We start from the raw sequence: 25,256 nt of genomic DNA, 5'->3' as shown, positions 1-25,256 counted from the left end.
CCTGCAGTTTTAGTTCAGTGATGTGCAACAGACATAACAATAAATTGTATCTAGCAGGTGTATGATTTTGCTGCAGTAGAGCAAATCAAAAACAAAACCACAACAGTTTCTTACTTCATCTTGGCACAGTGTCAACCTATACAGTCTTAGAGCTAGGAGGAAGGTGAGCCATTTCTTGGGCTGGGTTGACTCTCTAAGGCAATGTTTTTTAACCACTGTTCCGCGGCACACTAGTGTGCCGTGAGTAATCGTCAAGTGTGCCGTGGAAATTATTCAATTTCACCTACGATACAGTATTTTTCTGACTATAAGCTGCTACTTTTTTTCTAAGCTTTTAACCATGCGGATTGTAGCCCGCTGTGGCTTTGCTGTGTATTTTTCTTCAACCACCAGGGGGCTCTCTAGCAGGAAGTGAATCATTAGAAGTCAAAATTGTAAATCAAAAGAAGAACGTGCTAATTTTCAACCTGTTCAGGGGTATTTTTAAGCAGCAGGCACGATGGAGAAATGTTTTCAAACTCATATCATGCAGCTTTTAAGTTGAGGGCTGTCGATCTGGCACTACAGGAGGGAAATAGTGCCGCTGCATTTAAGCTCGGTGTGAACGAAACCATGGTTTGGCTTTGGAGACGGAGTGCTGCGTCCTTAATATATGCAGCAGATTTATTAGGACGCCGCCCTCTGCTGGGTCCTTATGGAAAATTGAGAGCAGCTTCCAGTTTTTTGTTGTTTTTTTTTAATTGAAGGTGCTAGTATGGTTCTCTCTATAGTCCGAAAAATACGGTAATTGATTTTAAAAGATTTTTTGAAAATGAATTATCTGCAAATAATGCCATCTTTGAGTGTCTGCTGTAGCAGTGACTAGCGGTGTAATCATGTTATTTTCTTACCACTAGATGGCAGTAGGTACAGAGCATTTTACATTACAACAAGAGAATTAGTGATGCATGAATGTTACAGGTAGCGGTGAGAGCATTGAATCTAGCAAGACTGACGACAGTGATGGAAAAGACAGTGAAGCTCAGCAGTAGTTGGGTTGGAAAGAACATGGGTCCATTTCCCACAACATGTCTGTGTGAAATGAGCTTCTCAAGCCTGGCTACTATAAAAACTAAAACCAGAAAGAGACTGAGAGCTGTGGAGGAAGAGCTTTGTCTTTCTTCAATTTCTTCAATGTAAAATGTGATAAAAATGCATTTTTTTGTGTTTATTTGATTGCTATTCAAGACACTTTGATAAGGATGACTATATATGTAATATAGGCGGCTACAGAGTATCTTTGTTTCCATTTTTGGTGGGTGGTGTGCCTCGAGATTTTTTCAATTAAAATAACGTACCTTGGGTCAAAAAGGTTGAAAAACACTGCTCTAAGGTATTAAAAAAGCTTCAGTTACACGCACTTTGACATGTCAATTGATGCTAATGCTATGAGCATTTTTTGTTTGCTGTTTTTAAGACTTGTGAACAATATTGCTTTCAATGTTATGGCCGTGTCTGGGTAAACTGCAGTGGTGGACTTTACGTTTAAAATAGGGACAGAACATAATTTCCAGCTATCAGGGGAGCACAATGCTTATCCTCCCTGGGAAATTTGACTCTTGGGCTTTGGACAGGAAGTTCCAACCTTTTGCTGAAACCTTTTGCTGTGCAATGTTATAACATTGTGGCTTCTATATTATGTATGGTTTGGGATGAGCTGCAATGGACTGGCAACCTTTCCAGGGTGTACCCTGCCTCTCGCTTGTTGACAGGTGGAGATAGGCACCAGCAGCCCCCCCGACCCTAACTGGATAAATGTGTAAGAAGATGGACGGACGGACGGACAGTAGGGATGAGGAAGTGCAGCAATTTAGGTTTTGTCTGCACTAATAAAAGTGTTACTGACCTATTCATATATTTAACCTCATGAATGGTCTTAAGATTTCCATCATGACAACAGCACCAGGATTCAGCTAAATGAGCTGCTTCCTGGGTCAGAGCTTAGAGAAAGTATGAAGTACTTTGTCATGTACAGGAAGTGATTTTAGCAGAACTGTTATTTATCTTTATTGAAAGAGGTCACCTGATGTAGAAGCCAGATTCAGAATTTGCTGGAGGGACTGTGCATCTCCTCTAGCTTAAGAATGCCTCGTTATCTCCCATGTAGAGGTAAGGAGTGGCAGTTGGAGAAGAACTTTATTAGAGTGAACTCTAATAAAGTTACTCTTTGATACATTAATAACCTCTTCCTTCCTGCTGGTCTCCAGGACCAACGTCCGAACAGAACACAGCATTTTCTTGCCTGACATAGACTCTTTATTTCTTTCTTTCTGTGAGTGCTGGAATGAAGTGAAGGAAAGAGGAAAGTGATGACATACTTCTAATGAATCCTTGAATAAATAATACTGCTGTCTATGCTTAGGGCATCCTGAATCAGCATTGTTATGGGAAAAGAAGGAACACAGAAGGAAATAACCGTTTTATGAAAAAGGAAAAAAATGTTTAGCAGTTTATTGTCTTTCTGAATCTAGCTGTAATTTGTGTTCAGTCAAAAAAAAGACTAAATATGCTTTTACTTTAATATAAATACATAAACCTTTATTTAACATTTCAAATGAAATATCCATGTTTATTATTACAAAATAAACAATAAGGATATAAACAGTGACGTATAAAATGTTGAGTAATATGCTCAAATTTGCATGAACATTGGCCCATATATTACAGAAATCTAAGGTTTCCAATTTCTGAAGTCTATTTCTTTAAATGCAAAAGCAATCTTCTCAACTAAGAGTAAAATTATTACTCAAGTAAAAGAAAAAAGTACAGTGCAGTAAAATTACTCTTAAGTAAAAAATTTTCACAAAATATTACTCAAGTAAATGCTGGTTACATTATAAAGTGTTCGCTGCAAATCCACAGTTACACCGAGAGCTGCCAGTCAATATGATTGACGAGTGCTATCCATTGCTGCATCTTTCCTCGTTAAAATAAAATGACAAGCTTTGCAAGCACAAACAGACAAGGTTTTGACTCGTCTGTTTGTGCAGCCGACCGGTTACCTTCGTACTGACTAACATATGGTAGTTTGCTATGATAAACACTGCCAATATTGTTGAAGTCAGTTCATCTAGATATGGGATCTGCACTTTCTGACATATTGCGATCACCAATTGGTCAGTCGCTGACAAATGCCCTGGAATGATTGAGGGAGAAATGCTCCACGTCTGCATGGGGGCGGAGCCGGCATCATGTCAATTGTTTCCCAGAAGTGATGATACGCATAGACAAAGTTCAACAATTTTATGGGAAGGAGAAAAAACAGTAATAATAGGGAAAATAATAGAAATATCATCCAGAATGAAAAAAGCCAGAATGAAAGAACAAAAGGATTTGGGAAATAAGATCAAATAATTGGAAAGGGAGCATGCAATTGGAAAGCTCTACCTGCAATGGTAGAGCTTAAAATGGCAAAATATCTTTTGTTTTGTTACCGTAGTAACAATCTGATGCTATGAGTTTAATCTTTGAGTTTGAGCTCTGTTTGTTCACAAATACAAATTACTAAACTGCAAATATAACTGATTGCTTTTTAGGTTGGCCATTTAAACTACTACTCCTCTCCCAGATTTCACTAAATCTACGAAATTATTAGAGGTGCTGATGTTTTGAGCAACAAAAGGGGCCCCAAGTCAAATTCTGCTCAAGGTCTCATATAGCCTTTGACCGGCTCTGCATGACCCGTTGCACTGCGCAACAAACGGGAGATTTAATTAAATGCCACTAATCTGACTTTAGTAGCTCTTCCATTTCGTGTCTGTTGAGTTTTTAATAAGGGCCACAGAAACTGTTGCTCAAGTTTAAGGGACGACTTTCTCAGATCTTCGTGCAGCCGTGCACATTAACTCTGTCTGACTAAATGGACAAAGCATTTGATATGGTTTGATGCATCGTGTAACCGGAAAAATAATATAAAAATATTAATAAAATAATATAAAACCAGTATGAAGCGCGACTACGAGGCGAGCGCGAAAGCTCCTCACCGGACTGAACTTGCATGATGAGGTTAGCGCTGGTTTGTTTGCCACTAAAGCTCCGGCCAACCGGACACGCATACATAAACTTCATCAGCGCAGACAGAGCATGGCGCTGGGTAGCGTGTTGAGACAAATTCTGTCTACAAATATAAATCATTCTCATCGCTCGCTCAACGCACGTCTGACATGCAGAAGTGCCAGCGGTGTAATTGGTCGGGCTTTAAACACATAAACAATAAACCTATCTTCTATAAACATATATTTTAGGACTAAATCTGTTCCGCCAGTGAAACGCTCAGATCAACAGATAAATCCGGCTTAAAAAAAAGAAGCGATTTATTTTTTTTCCCTAAAAACATAAACAAGAAAGGCTTAGCCTTGCGGTGGGGGTAGTAAAGCATGGCGGGCCACCAGGCCTATAACACACTGGAGGAAACCCTTATATCTGTTTGATAGTGCTGAAAGCTTGAACTGTCTCGCATTGGTGAACAACTCCTAAATGGTTTTGTTATCTAAAATTCTATAAAAGTACCAAATATTTATATTGTCATGTGCAACGTGAAGATCTTGTTTTGTTAATCAATGACATCTCATTTGTCTTTATTTATCATATAATATAAAGTATAGTTAGTATTGAAATCTTATAATCTCTTCAGGAAAAGTGTCTGAGTGGTACACGTGTTTTCCATAATGAAATGAAGGAACCTTGTTTGCTTGTGTTTTTACAGTATTGTGTGTGTGTGCGTGTGTGTGTAGGGGTGTGTGTGTGTGTGTGCGTGCGTGTGTGTGTGTGTGTGGCATTCTGTGCTCATCAGAGGCAGGGTAAGATTGAGGGCCATCACCCACACTCTGTTGCCATCGTGAAGCCAAATGGAGGGCAGTTTGAGTGACAGCTGATCCCAACATATACACTTTTCTTCTCTGTGCTTTTTGATGCCCCACTCATTGCACAGTCACCTCAGACACACTTTGGCTCAGACAGTGACACTGTCATAGATCACTTGCCCGCATTTTACTTCAGCAGAATCGCTATGGTAGACTCTACAGGGTGGGTTTATCGCTGAATGGTGGCTGGCTATATGGGCATTTTCACAAAAATGTTGATCCTGGCCCAGATCTAGTTGCCAATGGAAACTAGCTAAACACCACTCAGCTGTGTGAGTGACTACGTCAGTCATTGATCCCTGTATTTTTTTTTTTTTTTTGGGACATTCCCTGCTCATTCCCCGTTTAACATTATATTTGAGATTTAAAAAATTATTTTAGTATTTGAAAGTGGAAGAAATTAATTTACATTTAAATTAAGAAGTTACATTAAACTGATCTGTGGAAACTGCTCAGCAAAGACATGTTTTTCACTTTTAGTGACAGCTGAAGGTTTGATAGGAAAAATAACTATATTGATCTTACTTTTTCCTAATTGAATGTTCCATCATCATGATAGTCGTCATCTTTAAAGTAAATTATTTTTCTTTCTGAGTCACATAACTTCTATTAATCCTTCTGCTAAATTTTCATGCTCAGGTCGGACAGTTGGTGTTCAAGGGAATGGAGCGTCTGAACAGGATCCAGTCTCTAGTATTTGAGACAGCCTACAACACCAATGAAAACCTTTTGATCTGCGCTCCAACTGGTGCTGGCAAGACCAACATCGCCATGCTGACAGTCCTGCATGAGATCCGTCAGCACCTACAGCCTGGTGGCGTTATCAAAAAGGATGAATTTAAGGTCTGACCCTCATATTGCTTACCAAGCAATATCTTGCTTGGTAAAACATCAGCAAGATATTGTTTTAGTTTTTCTCTTAGGATGATTTCTCATTTGGTGTTGTTGTGATTTAGGAGTTGACTGAACTAACTGTTTCAGGTGTAAGATGTCACTACAGTAGGCGGGAATGGTGGGGTCAGAAGTGAACTCTTAATTCCCTAAGTTTCAGAGGAAATTCAGACAAAGTAGAACTAACCCCAAATTTTGGCTAATATCTTTCTATCCAACTAATTTAATACAAACAATCCATTTCAACACAATGGTGAGCATTATGTATTACTTCAGCCCAGCTCAGTCTTATTACATTTAAATCTAATAAAGTACAGCCCAAATAATATTTGATATAGGTGAGGTTTTGTTATTTTCTACAACATAGATTCTTAGTTCAGAAAGCTGCACAATAAATTAACAATTTCCATGTTAGTTGGGTCTGTAACGATAAAGTTAGTGACTATAAAACTTATGTTTTCACAGAAACCCACAGTGTTGGACCTCTAAAATATTTTACCATTTATATTTTTTATTCAAACACATCCAACAGTTTTGTTCTTCATCTTTAGATCTTACACTCTTATTACATAGTCACTTTTCATACATCAATCATTAAACTTTCCTCATGCAAGCAGCTGTTTTAGTATTTCTCCATGAACTGTGATTTGTACCGGTTGCCAGGGAACAAATGATCCTACCTCTCTTTGCTCAATTATCACCACAGTGTCCTTCCAACTTCTACCTCCATTTTCTACCTTGCTCACCTTAGCACTCCTACATGTATCCTATTTATTTCCACACTTCTCTCTCTCCTTTCCTCTCTTTGCAGATAGTATATGTGGCTCCAATGAAGGCCTTGGCAGCTGAGATGACTAATTACTTCAGTAAGCGATTGGAACCCCTGGGCATCATTGTTAAAGAACTCACCGGAGACATGCAGTTAACCAAAGGAGAGATCCTTCGAACACAGGTAAATACACTGTCATAGACCCACATAGGTTCAGACCATGTGTTTGACTTTTTCCTTGGCTGTTATTTAAACAAACCACTACACAGAATAACCAGAAAGAAAAGCCTGCTTCATGAAAGCATGGGCAGCTGAAGTTGCTCTGAAAGCTTGGACACTGTAACACTATATGACTTATCAGGTGGACAATGAATTTATGATTGCTTCTTCGGTAAAGATGTAAAAATATTTTAAAAAATGCATATTAAAATTGTAAAGTGTCAGTGACAATGTTTGAATTATGCATTAATTATAAATTGATCTTATTTCATTCACATAGTTGATTTTTTTAGAAGTCAAATGCTAGTTGAATGCAAATATGTTAATTTTAAGCTTAGCTCTGTGTTGCGCTAACTGGATATCTGGTGGTGTGAACCCTTTACAGGATGTGACGCAATGAACAATATCCAGTCTGCTACCAACTTAAGCAAGCTGTTTGTTTTTCTTCATTATGGCCATTTGCCTCAGTATGCTGTGATAAATGCCAAAACGTCATATAGCTGCTGTAAGGACACTCAGTGGGGACCCAGAAATTCAACCACACACAGGAGTACGCAAAGAAAAAAACAAGTTTAAATTTATTTTCAGATACTGGTTGCTGCTCAGGAAGAGGTTGTCAAACACACACTAAGGAGAGAGGGGAGAAGGCTGGTGATGCACAGCTAAAGGAGGGGCATCATTGAAATGCTCAACTTAGCTGACCTGTAGAGCAGTGGACGGGTGGAGAAGAGGAACTGAGGGTTTGACGACAGGAAACCAATTAGAACAGGCTTCTGTGGAAGCAATGAAGATCTCCACAATGAGATCCAAAACGCAATGCCCAGGGACTTTGTCGATAATCAGGCAGAGGTACACAGGAGGACAGAGAGAGCAAACTTAGCTTGAGGGGCAGGCGATACTCGGTGGTTATGAGGCAGTGCTCGAGTCAGGGTCCAGAAATCCAGAACAGACGGGATCCGTGAAGGGCTTGGCAGGAGGGGTAAATCCGTAGACAGAAAGGGGTCGTAGAAACACTGACGGCTTGGAAGGAAACGCTATATCTCTACTGGCTCATGGCTGTCGATAATCTGGCAAGGAGGCAGCGACTGAGAGGTGTTTAAGTAGGGCAGGGCCCAGGTGGAACACGTAAGCAATCAGGTGTGGCAGGTGAGCTGAATGAGTGCTTAACACAGCATGGACAGGACATGAATCATAACAAGCGGCTGAGTGTCCTAATTACCCAGTAAACACATAAGTCTGTTGTCATTCTCAAAAGATAAAAATCTTCAATAATAATGGACAAAGGAAGTGCAAAGAACAGATGGCCTCCCACTCCACTTCTGTCACACAAAAGTCCTAAAAGTGGTAAGAATATAAAAAAATCATTAACTATGATGATTAAAAATATAGAGGGATTATTTATTTGTAAACACAGCTTATAAATTTGTTAAAACAATGAATTCTTTATGAAGACGCCAAGACATGAAAAGCCATGTAAATCTACATGGTTTTTCTCCCTTTAGTAAAATAAATTTCTCCTCGGGCTGCCACCTGATCATGGTGGAGGGGTTTGAGTGTCCCAATGATCCTAGGAGCTATGCTGTCTGGGGCTTTATGCCCCTGGTAAGGTCACCCAAGGAAGACAGGTCCTAGGTGAGGAACCAGACAAAGTGCAGCCCGAAGACCCCTTATGATGCACAACCTTGGATCTAGCGTTCCCTCGCCCGGACGCGGGTCACTGGGGCCCCACTCTGGAGCCAGGCCTGGCTCCAGAGTGGAGCCAGGCCTCTGGAGCCAGGCCTGGCGAGCGCCTGGTGGCCGGGCTTTTACCGACGGAGCCCGGTCGGGCTCAGCCCGTAGAGGAGACATGTGTCCCCCTTCCAATGGGCTCGCCACCTATCGGAGGGGCCAAAGCAGTCGGGTGCAGTGTGTAACTGGCGGCAGCCGAGGGAGGGGACCCTGGTGGTCTGATCCTCGGCTGCAGAAGCTGGCTCTTGGGACGTGGAATGTCACCTCTCTGGTGGGGAAGGAACCGGTGCTAGTGTGCGAGGCTGAGAGGTTCCGGCTAGAAATAGTCGGCCTCACCTCGACGCATGGCTCTGGTTCTGGAACCAGTCTCCTAGAGAGGGGCTGGACGTACTTCCACTCTGGAGTTGCCCACGGTGAGAGGCGCCGGGCAGGAGTGGGCATTCTTGTTGCCCCCCATCTTGGTGCCTGTACGTTGGGGTTTACCCCGGTGAATGAGAGGGTAGCCTCCCTCTGCCTACAGGTGGAGGGACGGGTTCTGACTGTTGTCTGTGCTTACGGGCCGAACAACAGTTCAGATTACCCACCCTTCTTGGAGTCCTTAGAGGGGGTACTGGAGAGTGCCCCTCCTGTGGACTCCCTTGTTCTACTGGGGGACTTCAACGCTCACGTGGGCAATGACGGTGAGACCTGGAGGGGCGTAGTTGGGAGGAACGGCCCCCCGATCTGAACTCGAGTGGTGTTCTGTTGTTGGACTTCTGTGCTCGTCCCGGATTGTCCATCACCAACACCATGTTCAAGCATAAGGGTGTCCATATGTGCACTTGACACCAGGACACCCTAGGCCGCAATTCGATGATCGATTTTGTCATCATTTCATCGGATCTGCATCCGTATGTCTTGGACACTCGGGTGAAGAGAGGTGCGGAGCTGTCCACTGACCACTACCTGGTGGTGAGTTGGCTCCGGTGGTGGGGGAGGAAGCCGGTCAGACCTGGCAGGCCCAAATGTGTAGTGAGGGTCTGCTGGGAACGTCTGGCGGAGTCCCCTGTGAGAGGGAGCTTTAACTCCCATCTCCGGCAGAACTTCGAACACGTTCCGGGGGAGGTTGGGGATATTGAGTCTGAGTGGACCATGTTCCGTGCCTCCATTGCCGAGGCGGCTTATTGGAGCTGCAGCCGCAAGGTTGTTGATGCCTGTCGCGGCGGCAACCCTCAAACCCGTTGGTGGACACCTTCGGTGAGGGATGCTGTCAAGCTGAAGAAGGAGTCCTATCAGGTTTCTTTAGCCTGTGGGACTCCAGAAGCAGCTGATGGGTACCGGCGGGCGAAGCGGCATGCGGCTCGGGTGGTCGCTGAGGCAAAAACTCGGGTGTTGGAGGAGTTTGGAGAGGCCCTAGAGAAAGACTTCCGCATGGCTTCGAAGCGATTCTGGTCCACCATCTGGCGTCTCAGGAGGAGGAAGCTGTGCATCACCAACACTGTTTATAGTGGGGATGGTGTGCTGCTGACCTCAACTCGGGATGTTGTGGGCCTGTGGGCGGAATACTTCGAAGACCTCCTCAATCCCACCATCATGCCTTCTGTTGAGGAAGCTGAGCCTGGGGACTCTGGGTTGGGCTCKCCAGTCTCTGGGGACGAGGTCACCGAGGTGGTCAAAAAGCTCCTCGGTGGCAGGGCCCCAGGGCTGGATGAGATCCACCCAGAGTTCCTTAAGGCTCAGGATGTTGTAGGGTTGTGTTGGCTCACGTGACTCTGCAATGTTGCATGGACATCGGGGGCAGTTCCCCTGGATTGGCAGACTGGGGTGGTGGTCCCCACCACCCTCTGGTCCCCCTGTTTAAAAAAGGGGACGGGAGGGTGTGCTCCAATTACAGAGGGGTCACACTCGTAAGCCTCCCTGGTAAGGTCTATTCAGGGGTCCTGGAGAGGAGGGTCCATCGGATAGTCGAACCTCGGATTCAGAAAGAGCAGTGTGGTTTTTGTCCTGGTCGTGGAACACTGGACCAGCTCTACACCCTCAGCAGGGTCCTGGAGGGTGAGTGGGAGTTCGCCCAACCAGTCTACATATTTTCTGTGGACTTGGAGAAGGCGTTCGACCGTGTCCCTCGGGGGGCCCTGTGGGGGGTTCTCCGGCAGTATGGGGTACCGGGCCCTTTGATACGGGCTGTCAGGTCCCTGTATGACCGGTGTCAGAGTCTGGTCCACATTGCCGGCAGTAAGTCGGGCTCGTTTTCGGTGAGAGTTGGACTCCGCCAAGGCTGCCCTTTGTTACCGATTCTGTTCATTACTTTCATGAACAGAATTTCTAGGCGCAGCCAAGGTGTTGAGGGCATCCGTTTTGGTAGCTTTAGGATCGCATCTCTGCTTTTTGCGGATGATGTGGTCCTGTTGGCTTCATCAGATCGTGATCTGCAGCTCTCGCTGGAGTGGTTTGCGGCCGAGTGTGAAGCTGCCGGGATGAGGCTCAGTGCCTCCAAATCCAAGGCCATGGTCTTCAGCCGGAAAAGGGTAGAGTGCCTTCTCCGGGTCAGGGGGGTCGTCCTGCCTCAAGTGGAGGAGTTTAAGTATCTGGGGATCTTGTTCACGAATGAGGGAAGAAGGGGGCGGGAGATCGACAGGCGGATTGGGACAGCGTCTTCCGTGAAGCGGGCGCTGTACCGGTCCGTCGTGGTGAAGAGAGAGCTGAGTCAAAAAGCGAAGCTCTCGATCTACATTCCCACCCTCATCTATGGTCATGAGCTTTGGGTCATGACCGAAAGAACGAGATCACGGATACAAGCGGCCAAAATGGGTTTCCTCTGCAGGGTGGCTGGGCTCTCCCTTAGAGATAGGGTGAGAAGCTCGGTCATCCGGGAGGGACTCAGAGTGGAACTGCTGTTCCTCCACGTCGAGAGGAGCCAGTTGAGGTGGCTCGGGCATCTGGTCAGGATGCCACCTGGACACCTCCCTGGTGAGGTGTTCCGGGCACGTCCCACCGGGAGGAGGCCCTGGGGAAGTTTCCTACATTTCATATATTTTCATCTATTGTCATCTGTCTTGCCCTTTTGGTGTTAAACATGTAGCAGGCATCACATTCTAAAATTAACCACTTACACAGTTTAAAAAGGTGATAAAGCTCCAAAAACTCCAACATTATATGTTGGAGGATTGTGCAATAATAAGTTTAATTTGAGAATGGATAACTAAATATATTGCTTAGGGCAATTATTGACACATTTAGTAGTTTAAAACAAAATGACGAAGTTAGGTGCAGGCAGAAATGCCTCTGTGTTGAAATGGTAAAATCTATCACGTTTCAATATTTACTTTATGCTGCTTTGCTCAATTTGTACCCTTCTTTTGTATTACAACCTTCATTTTAGTCCTGAAAAACACCTGAAACTGAAAACTGGATCATTCAACAGCTTCAATGCAGTGATTGGATGGTTTTACAGAATATTATTGCTTATTTTAAACAAAGAATGTGAAAATGGTGAAAATAACTACAAAATACCAAAAAAAAGAAAAAGGAACAATGCAATAAACTGTTGTCATTCAGATATACAATATTGTTTGCTCTCTGCAATCTGTTGTGTGGACAGATCTGCTTCCACACGTGAGAATTTGTAATACTACAGATGACAAAAACGGACATCCATTTTCTTCATTAAACAATAAGTAGTTTAATTCCCATTCAGTGCAAATGAACTACTGAGGCATATCTTTGCACCCACAGTAAGATCTGATTAAAACTCAAGTTTGCATCTGGTCTGCATCAGTGTTGTGGTCAAGACCACCTAACCCGAGACCGAGTCAAGACCAAGACCAGGGGCCCGCGCTACATGATACGATAAAATGTGAAATATGATCAAAATTACTTCTCAAATTGTTCTGAAAGATCCATATTCCCATAAAAACACTTAGATATTAAATATTGAATAAATGTAACCAATATTAAAAGCAGAACAAACTCTTGGTTCTGCTATGCTTCCATCTCTGTGCTACTATCCGCGGTGGTCTTGTTCCATCCTTATAAAGGTAACACCCTGGGTGTTTGTCCATGTTGCTCTGTTCTGTCAGGTAAGCATACGCTGTCAGATCGTCATACGCTTAGCACAAACTCACGGCTGTATATGTCAGACACGTCATTACCATATAATTTTATTTAATTAGCAACATAGAATCATGACGTAGATCATCATATACTTTACAGTTGTATGGCATCCTGACTTAGCGATTAAGTAGGTTAATGAGTTTTACACTGGCGTGTGTTGTAGTTGACTGCAGCTGCAGCCAGACCTTGCTTTAAATACATTTTAAAACCATGACAATGCATTTATATCTATATAGTTATCATTGAAAACAATTTAATTACTTATTTTTGTCATAACTTGTTGCGTATGGTGAACTGACAACTCCTCTGACTGTCGGACTTTTTAATGCGCATGCACAGGTATGCATGCGCATAAAGCATACATACAGCTCACTGTATGTATGCTATTCTGACAGCGTATGGTAATCTCATAGAACGACTCTCAGGACTCCTGTCCTATCTAATAAGTAAAGAAACGAGCAGACGAATCGTACTGTTCCTGAATGTCGCATCACTATATTGCAGACTTTTGGACACAGCGTTGTCCCATAYATGCGACAAGTCAGTCAACATCTCCGCACAATAATTCAGCGCAGTGAGTGACTTTTTTCATCACAGATGCTTATGTGTCTCTATACAGCTAGCTTTGCTAACATCACGTCAATGGAGCTTACCTTTCTTTCAGCTACTTTTCTAAGTGATGAAAAAAGTTAGACGTCCCCATCATCTGTGAAAGCGAAGCGCTGCTGAGTTAGCTGTGGCCATCGGATTTCTTATTATTTATGCAGCGCTGTTCTATTACTGACTAGTAGACTTCTGCCGCTCAGAGGAAACCACTGCACATGTCTCAGAGCGCCGCATGCGAGTGAAAGGTGGAGAGCTGAGGGGGGAGAAACAGAAACATGTAATTGGCAAGTCACGTTATTGGTTGGATTTTAATCGGTGCGTTTTGCATCCACTGAAAACAAATATGTTAACAAATAAACTGGTCAGTATGCTGTGCATTTAGTGATATTTTCACAGGTGCGGTCTCAACACGCAACTGAAATAAAATGCCTCAGCGCCCGGGACCCAGACAAGATCGAGACTAAATGCGGTCGAGTCTGAGACGAGACCGAGACCATCAAAAAATGGTCTCGAGACCAAGACCGATCTCGAGTACTACAACACTGGTCTGCATACTGTGGCAGATATCATCATGGAAGTAAAAACGTACTTCAGAGACAGAACGCCAGGAGTGGACTAGATTTCTCCCTGAGATTCTGAAAGCTCTGTTATAGTTGGCATACCTGTGAAGTAGGCCTGTCGCGATAAACGATAAATCAATTAATCGCACGATAAATTAAACCTATCGACCTCATTTTAATTATCGTTTTTATCGTCTCTTCCTGCCTTTTTTTCTTTCTGTTGATGACACTGAATGAAAAAGGGCTCAGCTCCGGTGCTCTCCACTGAACCCCCCCCTTCATATTTCCTTTGTCCAATGTCCAGCGCACACGACATGAGTTGTCGGCCCATTTTCTAAACCTGAGACCACACCTTAGCCGACAGAAATCCCAGGTATAATGGTTCGATCGGGTTCGTCGTGCCTTGTGATGTCCAGCCACATGGGCACAAAATCATGGCTACAAGTCCAGTTAACTAATTTGAAAACCAGGCATTAATCAGTGCTTTACTAGAATCTATCTGTGATGCATGTGGCTAGAGTCAGCATAAAGTCCTGACTGAATGAAAATCATTGTAACCTATTTATGTCACGTTAACTAAGAACAGCTGAAAACTTACCGGGTTTATCGACTGCGGTAGCAATTTGGCTCCAACTCCTCTCCTTGTCATTTCTATATTCTTTGCACAAAATGTTGAATAAACATTAATGTTGTTTCCACATATCTCCAATGTCCACTGGACTTTGTGTTGCACCGTGTCAGCTGTTTGGGATTCCCCTCCGTAATTTCCCCTCGGAAAGCAGGAGGAGATTCCGGCTTTCTGATTGGCTACCTGTCACATTATACCTGTCACATTGGCTACCTGTCACGGTTATAAAATCACCAGCGACAATCTTAGATCGGCCAACGATCTAAGATTGTCATAAGGGGAAAATAGGGGCAAAAATCGTGTAGTATGAACTATTAGGTAGTCTGATGTGCCCATCTTCTCTATTTAAATCTAGTGATTACTGAAGGCCAATAAACAGAATTCATAATCTTTTGGTTGAACTTTTATTTATTTCCACTTTGGCTTTATGTTGTTTAGTTTTTATTCAAGTACGTTTTTTCTTAATACATTACATACATTTGTTAATACTGAGAATCCATTTTATTTTTGTTTTTGGTTGGTTTGTTTGTTTATTTAGTTTATCAGTTCCAGTGTTATGAGTTCTTTTGAAAATAAAGTGCATCTATCTATGGCAGGAAATCACAGGCATTATTACATCATTCCCATTAAATCAGTGTCAAAAGGTCTTAAAACAATATTATCGGTTATCGCAATAATTTTTTAGACAATTAATCGTCCAGCAAAATTTGTTATCGTGACAAGCCTACTGTGAAGTATCACATAGAAACCCATACAACACCTGTGAAGAAGTAGACTGAGGTGGTAGTTCAATTTTTTTTTAAAAGGGTGCTGGAGCACACTCATCATTCTCCCTGTGAAAGCGAAATCTAAGGCTTTCAATTTTGACTCAGTACTGTGACTTTTGTCCTGGCTGTTGAACAGTGGACTAGATCTTTATCTTTCAGAATTGCTGAGGGGGCTATGGGAATTTCATTGTCCAGTCTACATGTGCTATTTGAATTTCAATGAGAACTGCAACCCCACTTTGGGGTCCAGGTACTTATCTTCACATTGCTTAATAATCTTTATATCAGTGTATGAATGCATGCACAGCTGAGACTGCTATTCTGATCAGCTTTATGAAGGATAATACAATCATGTATTTTTAATACATGATTGTATTATCCTTCCCACATTTCAATATTTCACATCATCCACTGAGCAGAAGAAAAGAGCAGTTTGGAGTGCTGTGATATTTTCTCACATTTGTTTAATTGTAAGTGTACTCTCATGGGGATCACACACACAATTCAACAGAACTCATTTAGAAGGGCTCTTATCATGGATGAGTGATTAGTTAACATGCAGCATTCCAGTAACCATCTTTCTCTAACCTTCCCACTCCATCTTTATCCCACATACATTTTCCTCCCACTTTTTCCACTTGCCATGGCTGCTCTAGTTACCATGGAAACAGAAAGGATGCTGGCATATGGATGCAATTATGGATGTGACATCCTGGGATTTCCAAAACCCCTCTTTCCATGCCCATAGAGCAGTCTATGAGCAAACTTTGATCCCTGAACCATTGGTGGTTCGCGGGCGCCCCCTAGTGGTCCGTGAGGTACTGCATGTAAACGATCGTTTATTTGCTCAAAGTGCGACGCTATGGTTAGCTTACCAAAGGATTGTGTTAAAAGTCATAGCTGCTGAGAAGGTTGATGTTTTAGATTTGATGGTGCATAAAATAATTTTTTGTTTCTGCTAAAGGAGCTCAAGTCTATTTTTCTTTAATTGTGCTTCAAAATCACAAATAGACCTAAATGTTATTAATGCATACAACACTTGGTAGTAAAGAACAACTTTTTTTTCCCATGGGTTTGGAATCATTGGAAAACTCACACATTCAGAATCTGTAAATAACTCAAAACAACAATATGTGAGTTAAGAAAACTATGCAGAAGAGCATCTCTGAATGCACAACACGTTGAACCTTGAGGCTTAAGACCACACCGGGTGCTACGTGGCATATATATATATCAGAGGTCGCCCTAAAGTCTAGCGGTCACGCTAGACTTTAGCCCGACGCTAGACAGCATAAAAAAAAATCGGTCATGTTCTATTTTTACCCGTCAGTTATAATCATATTAACATCAGCTATTTAGCCGCATTTTTATGCGGTTTAGTTAATATTCACCCAGTTGAACTGTGAATCCAGATCCCATCACACATAAAGCAGATGAACGCATCTAACTTTTTCTCCGTAGTGACAATAACCCAATAACTTGTAAATAAATGGCTCCACTTAAATTTCGTTCACTTATCTTGCTGGGGTCTGAATGCACAACCTCACAAATTCCTCCTGGTTCGCATCTGCAGAGAAATCTGCACTAGTTTATCAGTCAGTTGGATCTGTCTGATCCAAACCGATCAGTTGAACTCTGCTAGCTTTTTACCCTGTGCCGTCTGGGCGTGCGTTTTTATGAGGATTTTTTGTGCGTGGTTTCGCTTCTCCGAAACGAACTGATGTTACGTCCGCCGCGTTCCTCCTGAGTACCGCTCTCGTTCTGGGCGCGGAAGGTAATGTCTTCCAGCTCCATTTGTTGAAACCGTTGAGTGAGTTAAGTTTAATTCTTTGCAGTGGCAGAGACGCGTTCGCATTGGTTATGCAGCCGCAGCGCACTGCGCATGTTACGGACTCATCAACTTCTGCACCGTCAATTATTTCCTCAAGATAAACTGCCAGCTCCTCTGTTTAGACAATAAATTAATTAACACAACATTGCATTCTGTTGAGTTTTCTCTGGTCTGTAATGGAGACCGGAATTAAAAACCATTTCAACCAAAGGTTTTAAAATGCGCTACCTAACCAGACGCGCTCCAAAGCGTCTGGTCCATAACCCTTCAACACGCTGTTAGCTTCCGTATTTGACCGGTTATTTTTTTTAAACGACGTTAAAATTCAAAGCCCGTCGGTCATTTGACAGGTTATAATTAACACCCTTGACTGGTGACCGTGCACATGGGTGGACATTATAGACTATATGCAAAGATTTCATTCCAGAGGCAACTGAACTCAATCAATAAAAAAATGCTTTCTGAAAATCATCTCCTGGACACTGAACTAAATGCGTCTTTCTGACCGGGAGCTGACAGCGTGTTGAAGCATTATGGTCTGGATGCTTTGGAACGTCTGATTCAAAAGCGCATTCAAAACCTTTGGTAGAAATGGCGCGTTTAATTCAAGTCTCCATTACAGACCAGAGAAAACTAAACAGAATGCAACGTTGTGTTAATCCATCTACAGTCTAAACAGATGAGCCATCTTGAGGAAATAAATAAATGTGCAGAAGTTAATTAGTCTAACATGCGCAGTCCGCTGCACCACCAATGCAGACGCGGCTCTGCCGTTGCGAAAAATTGAACGTGACTCACCCAGCAGTTTTAACAAACAGAACTTTCTGGGCAGGGCCGTGCAGTAGTGATGGGTCCAGCAACACCGACGCGCCGGCGCATGCATCAAGCCCATAGACCAACACCCGTGTCGGTGCGCGTATTGGTTTCAGCAAGTCACATGACCAATACAGGAACTGTTTCGAAATGACACTGGATGCCAAACTGTGTTTATAAGGAAGCGAATCTGTCAAAAGCATTTGCCAAACAAATTCTTGATCTTTTACATTGTCATCTATGGAGCAGCTTCAAAGGAAATGTTTCCGCAGTGTGGGACCATTTTGATCTTATATTGGAAAATAAATTTGTTTCCATTTTTGTCGTTTCATCCAGTTCTTGTCAGTTTCTACTTAATCTATCTGAACCCAAATTCAGCTGAAATTGACTTTTAGTTTACTTTCATATTATGTTCTGCGGGTTAAGTGTTGCATATGTTTAAATAAACTGTCTTATTTAAATAAATCCACTTTTTCAATGCTGAGGCATTATGAGGCCAGGCATGAGAATGAAGTCCCAGATACACCTAGATAAACTCAGATATGCAGCCATTCTACAAATTACTCAGTTGCTTTTTATAAATTATTTCATATACAGTGAACCCTCACTGTAACGCGGTTCACTTTTCACGGTATCGCTGCTTCGCAGATTTTTTTATGCAGTTTTTTTTCCACAGTGTTCTTAGTCCTAATTGACCATATGATTGGTAAAAACAGTCTTCGCGCTTCCTGAGTGCCAATAAAGTTACAGTGTTTAATACAGTTTGGCCACTCAGGAGATGGAAACTGAAACTTTCAATGTCTGCTGGAAAAAAAAAACTGTGGCCAGAGGCAGCAAAACCCGACCGGAGGCTCGTTTGATAAGATCCGTCGCTCTGCCGTAAACACAGCTGTGAATCTCGCGGGGCAGCTTGGAGGAGACGCTTTAATGACATGACTGCGGATCACATTAATAAGGCCCGATTGATGCACACGCACATCCGCTGACCTGAAAACAGGTTTTCTTTGGTTTCAATGTAGAGTATTTATTTATGCTGTGTAATAACTGTAAAACATAAAGGTTACTACTATCACGGGTTATTTTCACATTCTTTATTGACTGTATATCAAATATATTTTAAATGTAACTGAAGATATGACATAATACAACATATAATATTCAATAAAATACAAAGTCTTAAATCTTATTGTATAGACTAGGTCATCAAATCACTACGTTGCCTGTAGGAATTTTTAATGTCCAGCAGGTGTCAGTATTGAGTGACAGTATCAATACAGTATCAATACAGTGTTGCTATGAGTCGAAACGTCTCATGATGCCTCATTTACCCATCACTACTGTGCAGAGACCACTAAAGGGGCAGGTGCTCAAAAAAAAGGGCACATCTAACCGCATTCTAGGACAGAATATTAACAAAGCCACACAGCTTTCAGAGTTTAATAAACAATGATAAATTACAAAATTGTGACATGTACAATTAAAAAGCTAAAGAAAATCTCTATATAAAGCATACAACTATGCATATGTAAGATATTTTATTAGTAATTTATTTCTGCAGGTCTATTTTGTTATAGGAAAGTATTGCAATATTCAAACCAGCAATTTAGCAAGATATGTAAATCAGAGCTAGACCACCAGACATGTTGTTTTCACAGAATTACACTATTAAAAATATAAACAAGGGATGCAATGCAACCTTTTAGTGCACTGTAATCTATAAAAGAAAGAGCTGTCTGTTTGATACACTAGCAGTGGAGATGAAGATGGTCCATTCAGGAAAGCAGAGCTGCATCAAACTTTAACGTGGAACTGCAGAAAAAAAACAAAAAAAACAAAACCAAACATTGAATTGTTAATGCATGTCACCATGAGAAAAGCCTACTGAGTTTTGCTTAAAAAAACTTTTTAAAAAATTAAAATCACAGTTTTGTCTCATGAAGTGATTTTTATTTTTATTTTGTAAAGAGAACTTGTTTGCGCTTGTCATAAATCTTTTTTTGCTATTCTAAGTTTTTGTTTGTGACTCAAAGTTTTGCTTGATATATCCTCATGACGTCGTGGGCAGGGCCCAAAATCGCAGCAAAAGATTTCGGATGTGTGCAAATAAGTTTGTTTGGCAAATAACTTTTTAAGTTCACGAGACAAAAATGAGTTAAGTTAAAAAAAATTTTTTTAACAAAACTTTGTTTAAAAAAAATAAATTACAATTCCAAAAGTTTTGATTACAATTTTTATTTTACTTAAATGAGGTTAGTTTTTTTTTTTCATTGAATAATTGGGGGAAAAATTTAACTGCATACTCTCCGAAACAGACCCTGAACTTAAAGTCTGAGTTGAGTTTTTTCCCCTTCATTAATGACACTTTTGTTACATCGATATCTATTATGGTAATTCAGGGTGAGTTAGTTTTAATTCTAAATTAATATCCTTGTTTAAGTGCTATTCTCCTTCAAGATACATTTACCTAACGCTAGAATAAATGAAACGTACATTATGCAGCAAAGAAAATTAGAACATTGGACATATATCCATTATGGAGATGATCGGTTTTGGACAGGCGATGTTCCCCCTATTGCATAAGCAATACTGAAGAATGACTGCTGTCATTAACGATACAGGGAAGAAGCTTTTTAGTTATCTAGCTTTGCTAGCAAAGTCGTTAGCTAGCAGCTAGCTAATAGCACAACAACAACAGGCTAATGTCTGTATGATAAAAATACTGAATCGACAAGAACAGTTTTTCCTCACCTGGCTGTCTCCTCCAGCTCAGTAGTCCTTTGGAGAAAGGCAGACGCAGAGGCCTGTCAGTGTCTTGTATTTCATTACCTCTCTGCTTAAACCGCTACTCTGTGCTGAAGCAGAAACGTTACTTCAACGATTTCCGTCATCTGACAAGTAGCAAGTCTACTCCACTTTATTCACCAAAAACGTTTTTTTTTTATTCACCTAAAGCTGTTCTGTAATCTGGAACGTTCGCTACGTTGAGCATCGCAGTTAGCCGCTTTATCTCACTGTGTGAGAGGCAATTGCGTCATGTGTCAGGGGCAAAAGGTCAAAGGTAACAAGGTGACCGGCTTATTATGTTGTACAACAAAACCCCAACAAAAAAACAAATAATTTTAGTACATGTTATGTGTCAGAAGAGGGCTTAGGAAATAATAACGCCAAAAAAAAACAAATAAATACTTGACCAAAAGGGCACTTGGGAGCAAGGAGCAAAAGGGGCAGGTGCTCAAGCACCATTAGCCCCCCCCCCCTCTGCACGTTGCCTGCTTCTGGGTGCACGTTACTCTCCCGCGCCCAGGAGTAGCGTGGCAGACGTAACATCTGTCCGTTTTGGGGAAGCAAATCAACGCAAAAATAAATAAATCATCGTAAAAATGCACGCCCGGACCACGCACAGGGTAATAAAGAAAGTTCAATGTATCGGTTTGGATGAGATCCAACTGACCGATGAACTTGCCCAGATTTCTCTGCAGATACGACCAGGAGGAATTTGTGAGGCTGTGAGTTCAAACCCCAGTGGGTGAAGTGATGTAATTTAAGTGGAGTCGTTTAATTTAATTTATTATAGGTTATTGGGGCTACTGTCAGCAGTTTTTGTCACTAAGAAGAAAAAGTTAGATGCATTTATCTGCTTTATGTGTGATAGGATCTGGATTCACGGTTCAACTAGGTCAGTGTTTCTCAACCTTTTTTGGGCCAGCGTCCCCTTATCCATTACCCAGGTCCCTCATCGCCCCCCATTAAAGAATTTGTGGACTACTTTGCACTGAACATTATTTTATTATTAATATTACTATTGCTATTATTGATGTTTTGATTTTTATGGTTTCTGTATTTGTCATCAAAAATAAGTTCCCAGAGAACATAAAAGCCATGGAATAAAAATAATTTTTACAGGCGTTTACAAAAAATGCAATTAACTGAGCTCTCTCTTCACCACAACAGATTGTTACAGCGCCTGCTTCACTGCAGATGCTGCGCTAATCCGTCTGTCAATCTACCGCTCCATTTTTTCCCCATTCGTGAACAAGATCCTGAGATACTTAAACTCCTCCACTTGGGACAGGATATATCCCCTGACCTGGAGAAGGTACCCTACACTTTTCTGGCTCAAGACCGTAGCCTCGGATTTGGAGGTACTGATCCTCATTTCAGCCGCTTCACACTCTGCTGCGAACCGCTCCAGTGAAACCTGTAGATCACGACCCGATGAAGCCAATAGGACATCATCTACAAAAACCAGAGATGCGATCCTTAGGCCACCAGAGCAGGGGCCAAATGTATAAAAATGCACGGCACCATACTTTACGCACAAGTCGGCATGTATAAAAATTAAGTTTGCGTAAATATATACACAATTTTTCCCTGGCATGAAAATGTGCGGCAGCCACGCAAACTTTTTCTGTGAACAATATCAGACTACAAAGCGTCAAAATTCACCTAAATCCATTGAAACCTGACTACATTTAGTTATTTAGACCAAGAAGCATCAAACCCGATGTTTTTTTTTCAGGATTTTAATATTTTATTGTTTAAACATAAACGATGAAACTGAACCGCATTTATCCTTAGACAATAACATCAAGAAAATAAAAACAAAAGGATGTGAAAACGATTGATCAGAGATCATATTGATCTCCTGGTGAATGTTGATGATTTATTAGTGTTTAGATTATCCAGACTGATCATCCTGGTGCTTGAGTAAAACTTAAAGAAGGAACAGTATGGTACCAGTGCAATTGCCTTCAGTCGAACCAGGCCCGCTTTGTGAATGCGCCTTAATAGACAAAGTATCTTTATTCTGCACTTGATACTATACTTATACTTTTTTCTATACTTTTATTCTATACTTAGAATAAACGTCCATATTCCGACTCAAAGGACACTCTGACATGCTGTCCCGGCTGAACGCGCTATTTTTTTTTTTTTAATTTGGATTTTTTTTCTTCTTTAAAATGTATTATTTTTATTTTTGTGAGGTGATCTTATGTGCCCTAAAAGCACCTTTTAAATAAAATATAATAATAATAATATTATTATTTTATTATAAATACTTGCACTGCTACAAACAAGGACATACCCATGGTTATTGCTTCACGTGGTGGTAGACTTCCGGGTATTTATACTAATTTGCATATGTATTTAAGGGAGGCGACAGGGCGGACCAGCAGCTGCGCTCTATTTCCCGCTAATTGGGATTTATACAGGAAAGGTGTGCAACCACGTGCGTGTGCACGGTTTTATGTATCCGGATTTTTTTGTGCGCAGCACTTTTCTAAATTTTTCCTTACGCCAATTTTTAGTGTGAAAACTGCACACACTTTTATGCATGAGACCATAGATCCCCTCCACAACTTGGCTTGCCTAGAAATTCTTTCCATAAAAGAAATTAACAGAATCCGTGACAAAGCGCAGCCTTGGAGTATTACAAGTCTCACTGGAAACATCTTATATATATAATATATATATACATATACACACACACGGGTGAATGAAAATAGGTGGGTACGGTCGGGTACTGCATACCCCTAAAAGATTTAGTGGGGGTACGCAGTACCTGCAAGAGAGGGGAGCGGCTGTCTACTGGGAAAAATCAGTGGGTTCACTGTGCAGCTGTGAGTGCACCCACTAAACAGCCATGACTGATTAGTTTTTCAAGTACAATCTAAAACACAATCAGTTAATAAATCGCTTTTTCCCATTTCATATTGTTTCTGAACTGTTCGTGCTTTGCTAGAGCAGGGGGGCAATATATCGATCGCGGAAGGTTTTGAGTCGATCTCGGCATTAGGTGACAAACTGAACACAGCCAGGAGGCTGAGACCAGCACGTCCTCCTCTGACTCGCTTATCAAAAAGTTCTTAACTTTATTAAAGAACAACAAAATAAATGAATAAAATCAATAAAATGTGAAATTAAATTAATGACCCAACAAAAAATAATAATCTCAGTAATTATTATTTCAACACAGTGTTGCAAAATTCTGTGTGTTTCGGTTCCATTACCAAAATAACTAGCAGACCAGGAGTTTAAAATTAACTAATCAACCATGGCTGTCTTTGCGGAGCACTTATAATTGCAAAATAAATATAGAACCTGAAAACCTAATATTGTAACGGATTGAATGTTATGTTTTAAAACTAATCTCTGCTCGGCTTGCGGAGTGCAGGCGGTTGCCATGGCAACGGGTGTGCTTAAATGACAAAGAGACAGAGAGAGAGAGAGTAAAAAGGAGCGAGTGGTTTTGAGTTGATCACCTGTTTGGGTTGTTTTTATCTTTGTTTACCTTTGCTGTGGCACTTTACAGCTGCTGAAATTTCTGAACGTTCAATAAACGACAAACTTGGACTTATTATCTCGTTAGTATGTGACTATATGTCATTCACAACAAACATCAAACACAGTAAATATATTTCATTAAGTGTTTAACAGACAAATGGCTTCTACCGTGATAATTATGTGAAATTAAATTGTCTAATATAAAAAAAATAGTTTGGGCATCTCGCTTTGAGCTGAAAGTCAGAGAGGCTTTTCCTCTATCAAACTTTTTTTTTTGCCTCTTGTTTAATGGAAATGTTGATGTTGATGAGACTTTCTCCAAAATAACCTTTTTCAACCTTTATAGCTCCACTGTTGAAAATGAGGCTCTAACATTCACAAGTGACAGTGAAATAAAATCCAGTCCAAGATCTGGTTTGAGGTAATTCCTCTGGAAAATTTTGGAGGAAAAATATCCCAACTTCAGAAGATCTGATTTTAACTTAACAGAGCTCTGTGGTTCCTTCTATCAGTATGAGAGTCAGGGTGAGGAGGCATCATATTAGGAAGACAATGGAAGCTGCAGGATCTTCAGAACAAACAGGTCATGATGCTGGGCTACTGATTATCCCTCTGTGTGGACACAGGATCAATAGAACCAGTTTAAAAGCTAAAATGAATGGTTATATGCCAGATATGGAAAACTAAGTCCATGTCCATGGAGTTACATTAATGTTATTAATGTAACTCCATACCATGATGTTCAGAATTTAGGTCTCGAGGCATCTCAAGGTGTCAACATTGCAGCCAGTGGGTTGTGGGAAATTCAGCTCTATTTTGCAAGAGCTACCCAGCTTTTATCGCTTCGCAAAAATTTAATCAGCACAGAAACTCAAAAGCACAAAAAGTGTGTGTACACACACACTTTTGTCATAGTACCCCCAAGAATTTCAATCTGCTTTCACCCATATATGTATGTATGTATGTATGTGTGTATGTATGTATGTATGTGTGTATGTATGTATGCGTGTGCGTGTGTGTGTGTGTGCGTGTGTGCGTGTGTGTGTGTGTGTGTGTGTGTGTGCGTGTGTGTGTGTGTGTGTGCGTGTGTATGTATGTATGTATGTATGTATGTATGTATGTATGTATGTATGTATGTATGTATGTATGTATGTATGTATGAATGT

At 41.3% G+C, this 25,256-nt stretch overlaps 1 protein-coding gene across 3 annotated transcripts in view; it reads left to right on the top strand.

The window, feature by feature from the left end:
* ascc3 (activating signal cointegrator 1 complex subunit 3) overlaps window positions 1-25,256 on the top strand; it is a 368,707-nt gene that overhangs the window by 103,172 nt on the left and 240,279 nt on the right. For all 3 annotated transcript variants that reach the window (XM_008432855.1, XM_008432856.2, XM_008432857.2), the window contains 2 exons: window positions 5,541-5,744; window positions 6,604-6,744. In XM_008432855.1, the coding sequence (XP_008431077.1) occupies window positions 5,541-5,744; window positions 6,604-6,744 (345 nt within the window). The remainder of the gene's footprint in view (window positions 1-5,540; window positions 5,745-6,603; window positions 6,745-25,256) is intronic.

This window comes from Poecilia reticulata, linkage group LG16, assembly GCF_000633615.1.
Source record: "Poecilia reticulata strain Guanapo linkage group LG16, Guppy_female_1.0+MT, whole genome shotgun sequence".
Classification (NCBI taxonomy): domain Eukaryota; kingdom Metazoa; phylum Chordata; class Actinopteri; order Cyprinodontiformes; family Poeciliidae; genus Poecilia; species Poecilia reticulata.
Note: the sequence above shows the minus strand (reverse complement) of the source record. Positions and strands in the feature narration are given on the sequence as shown.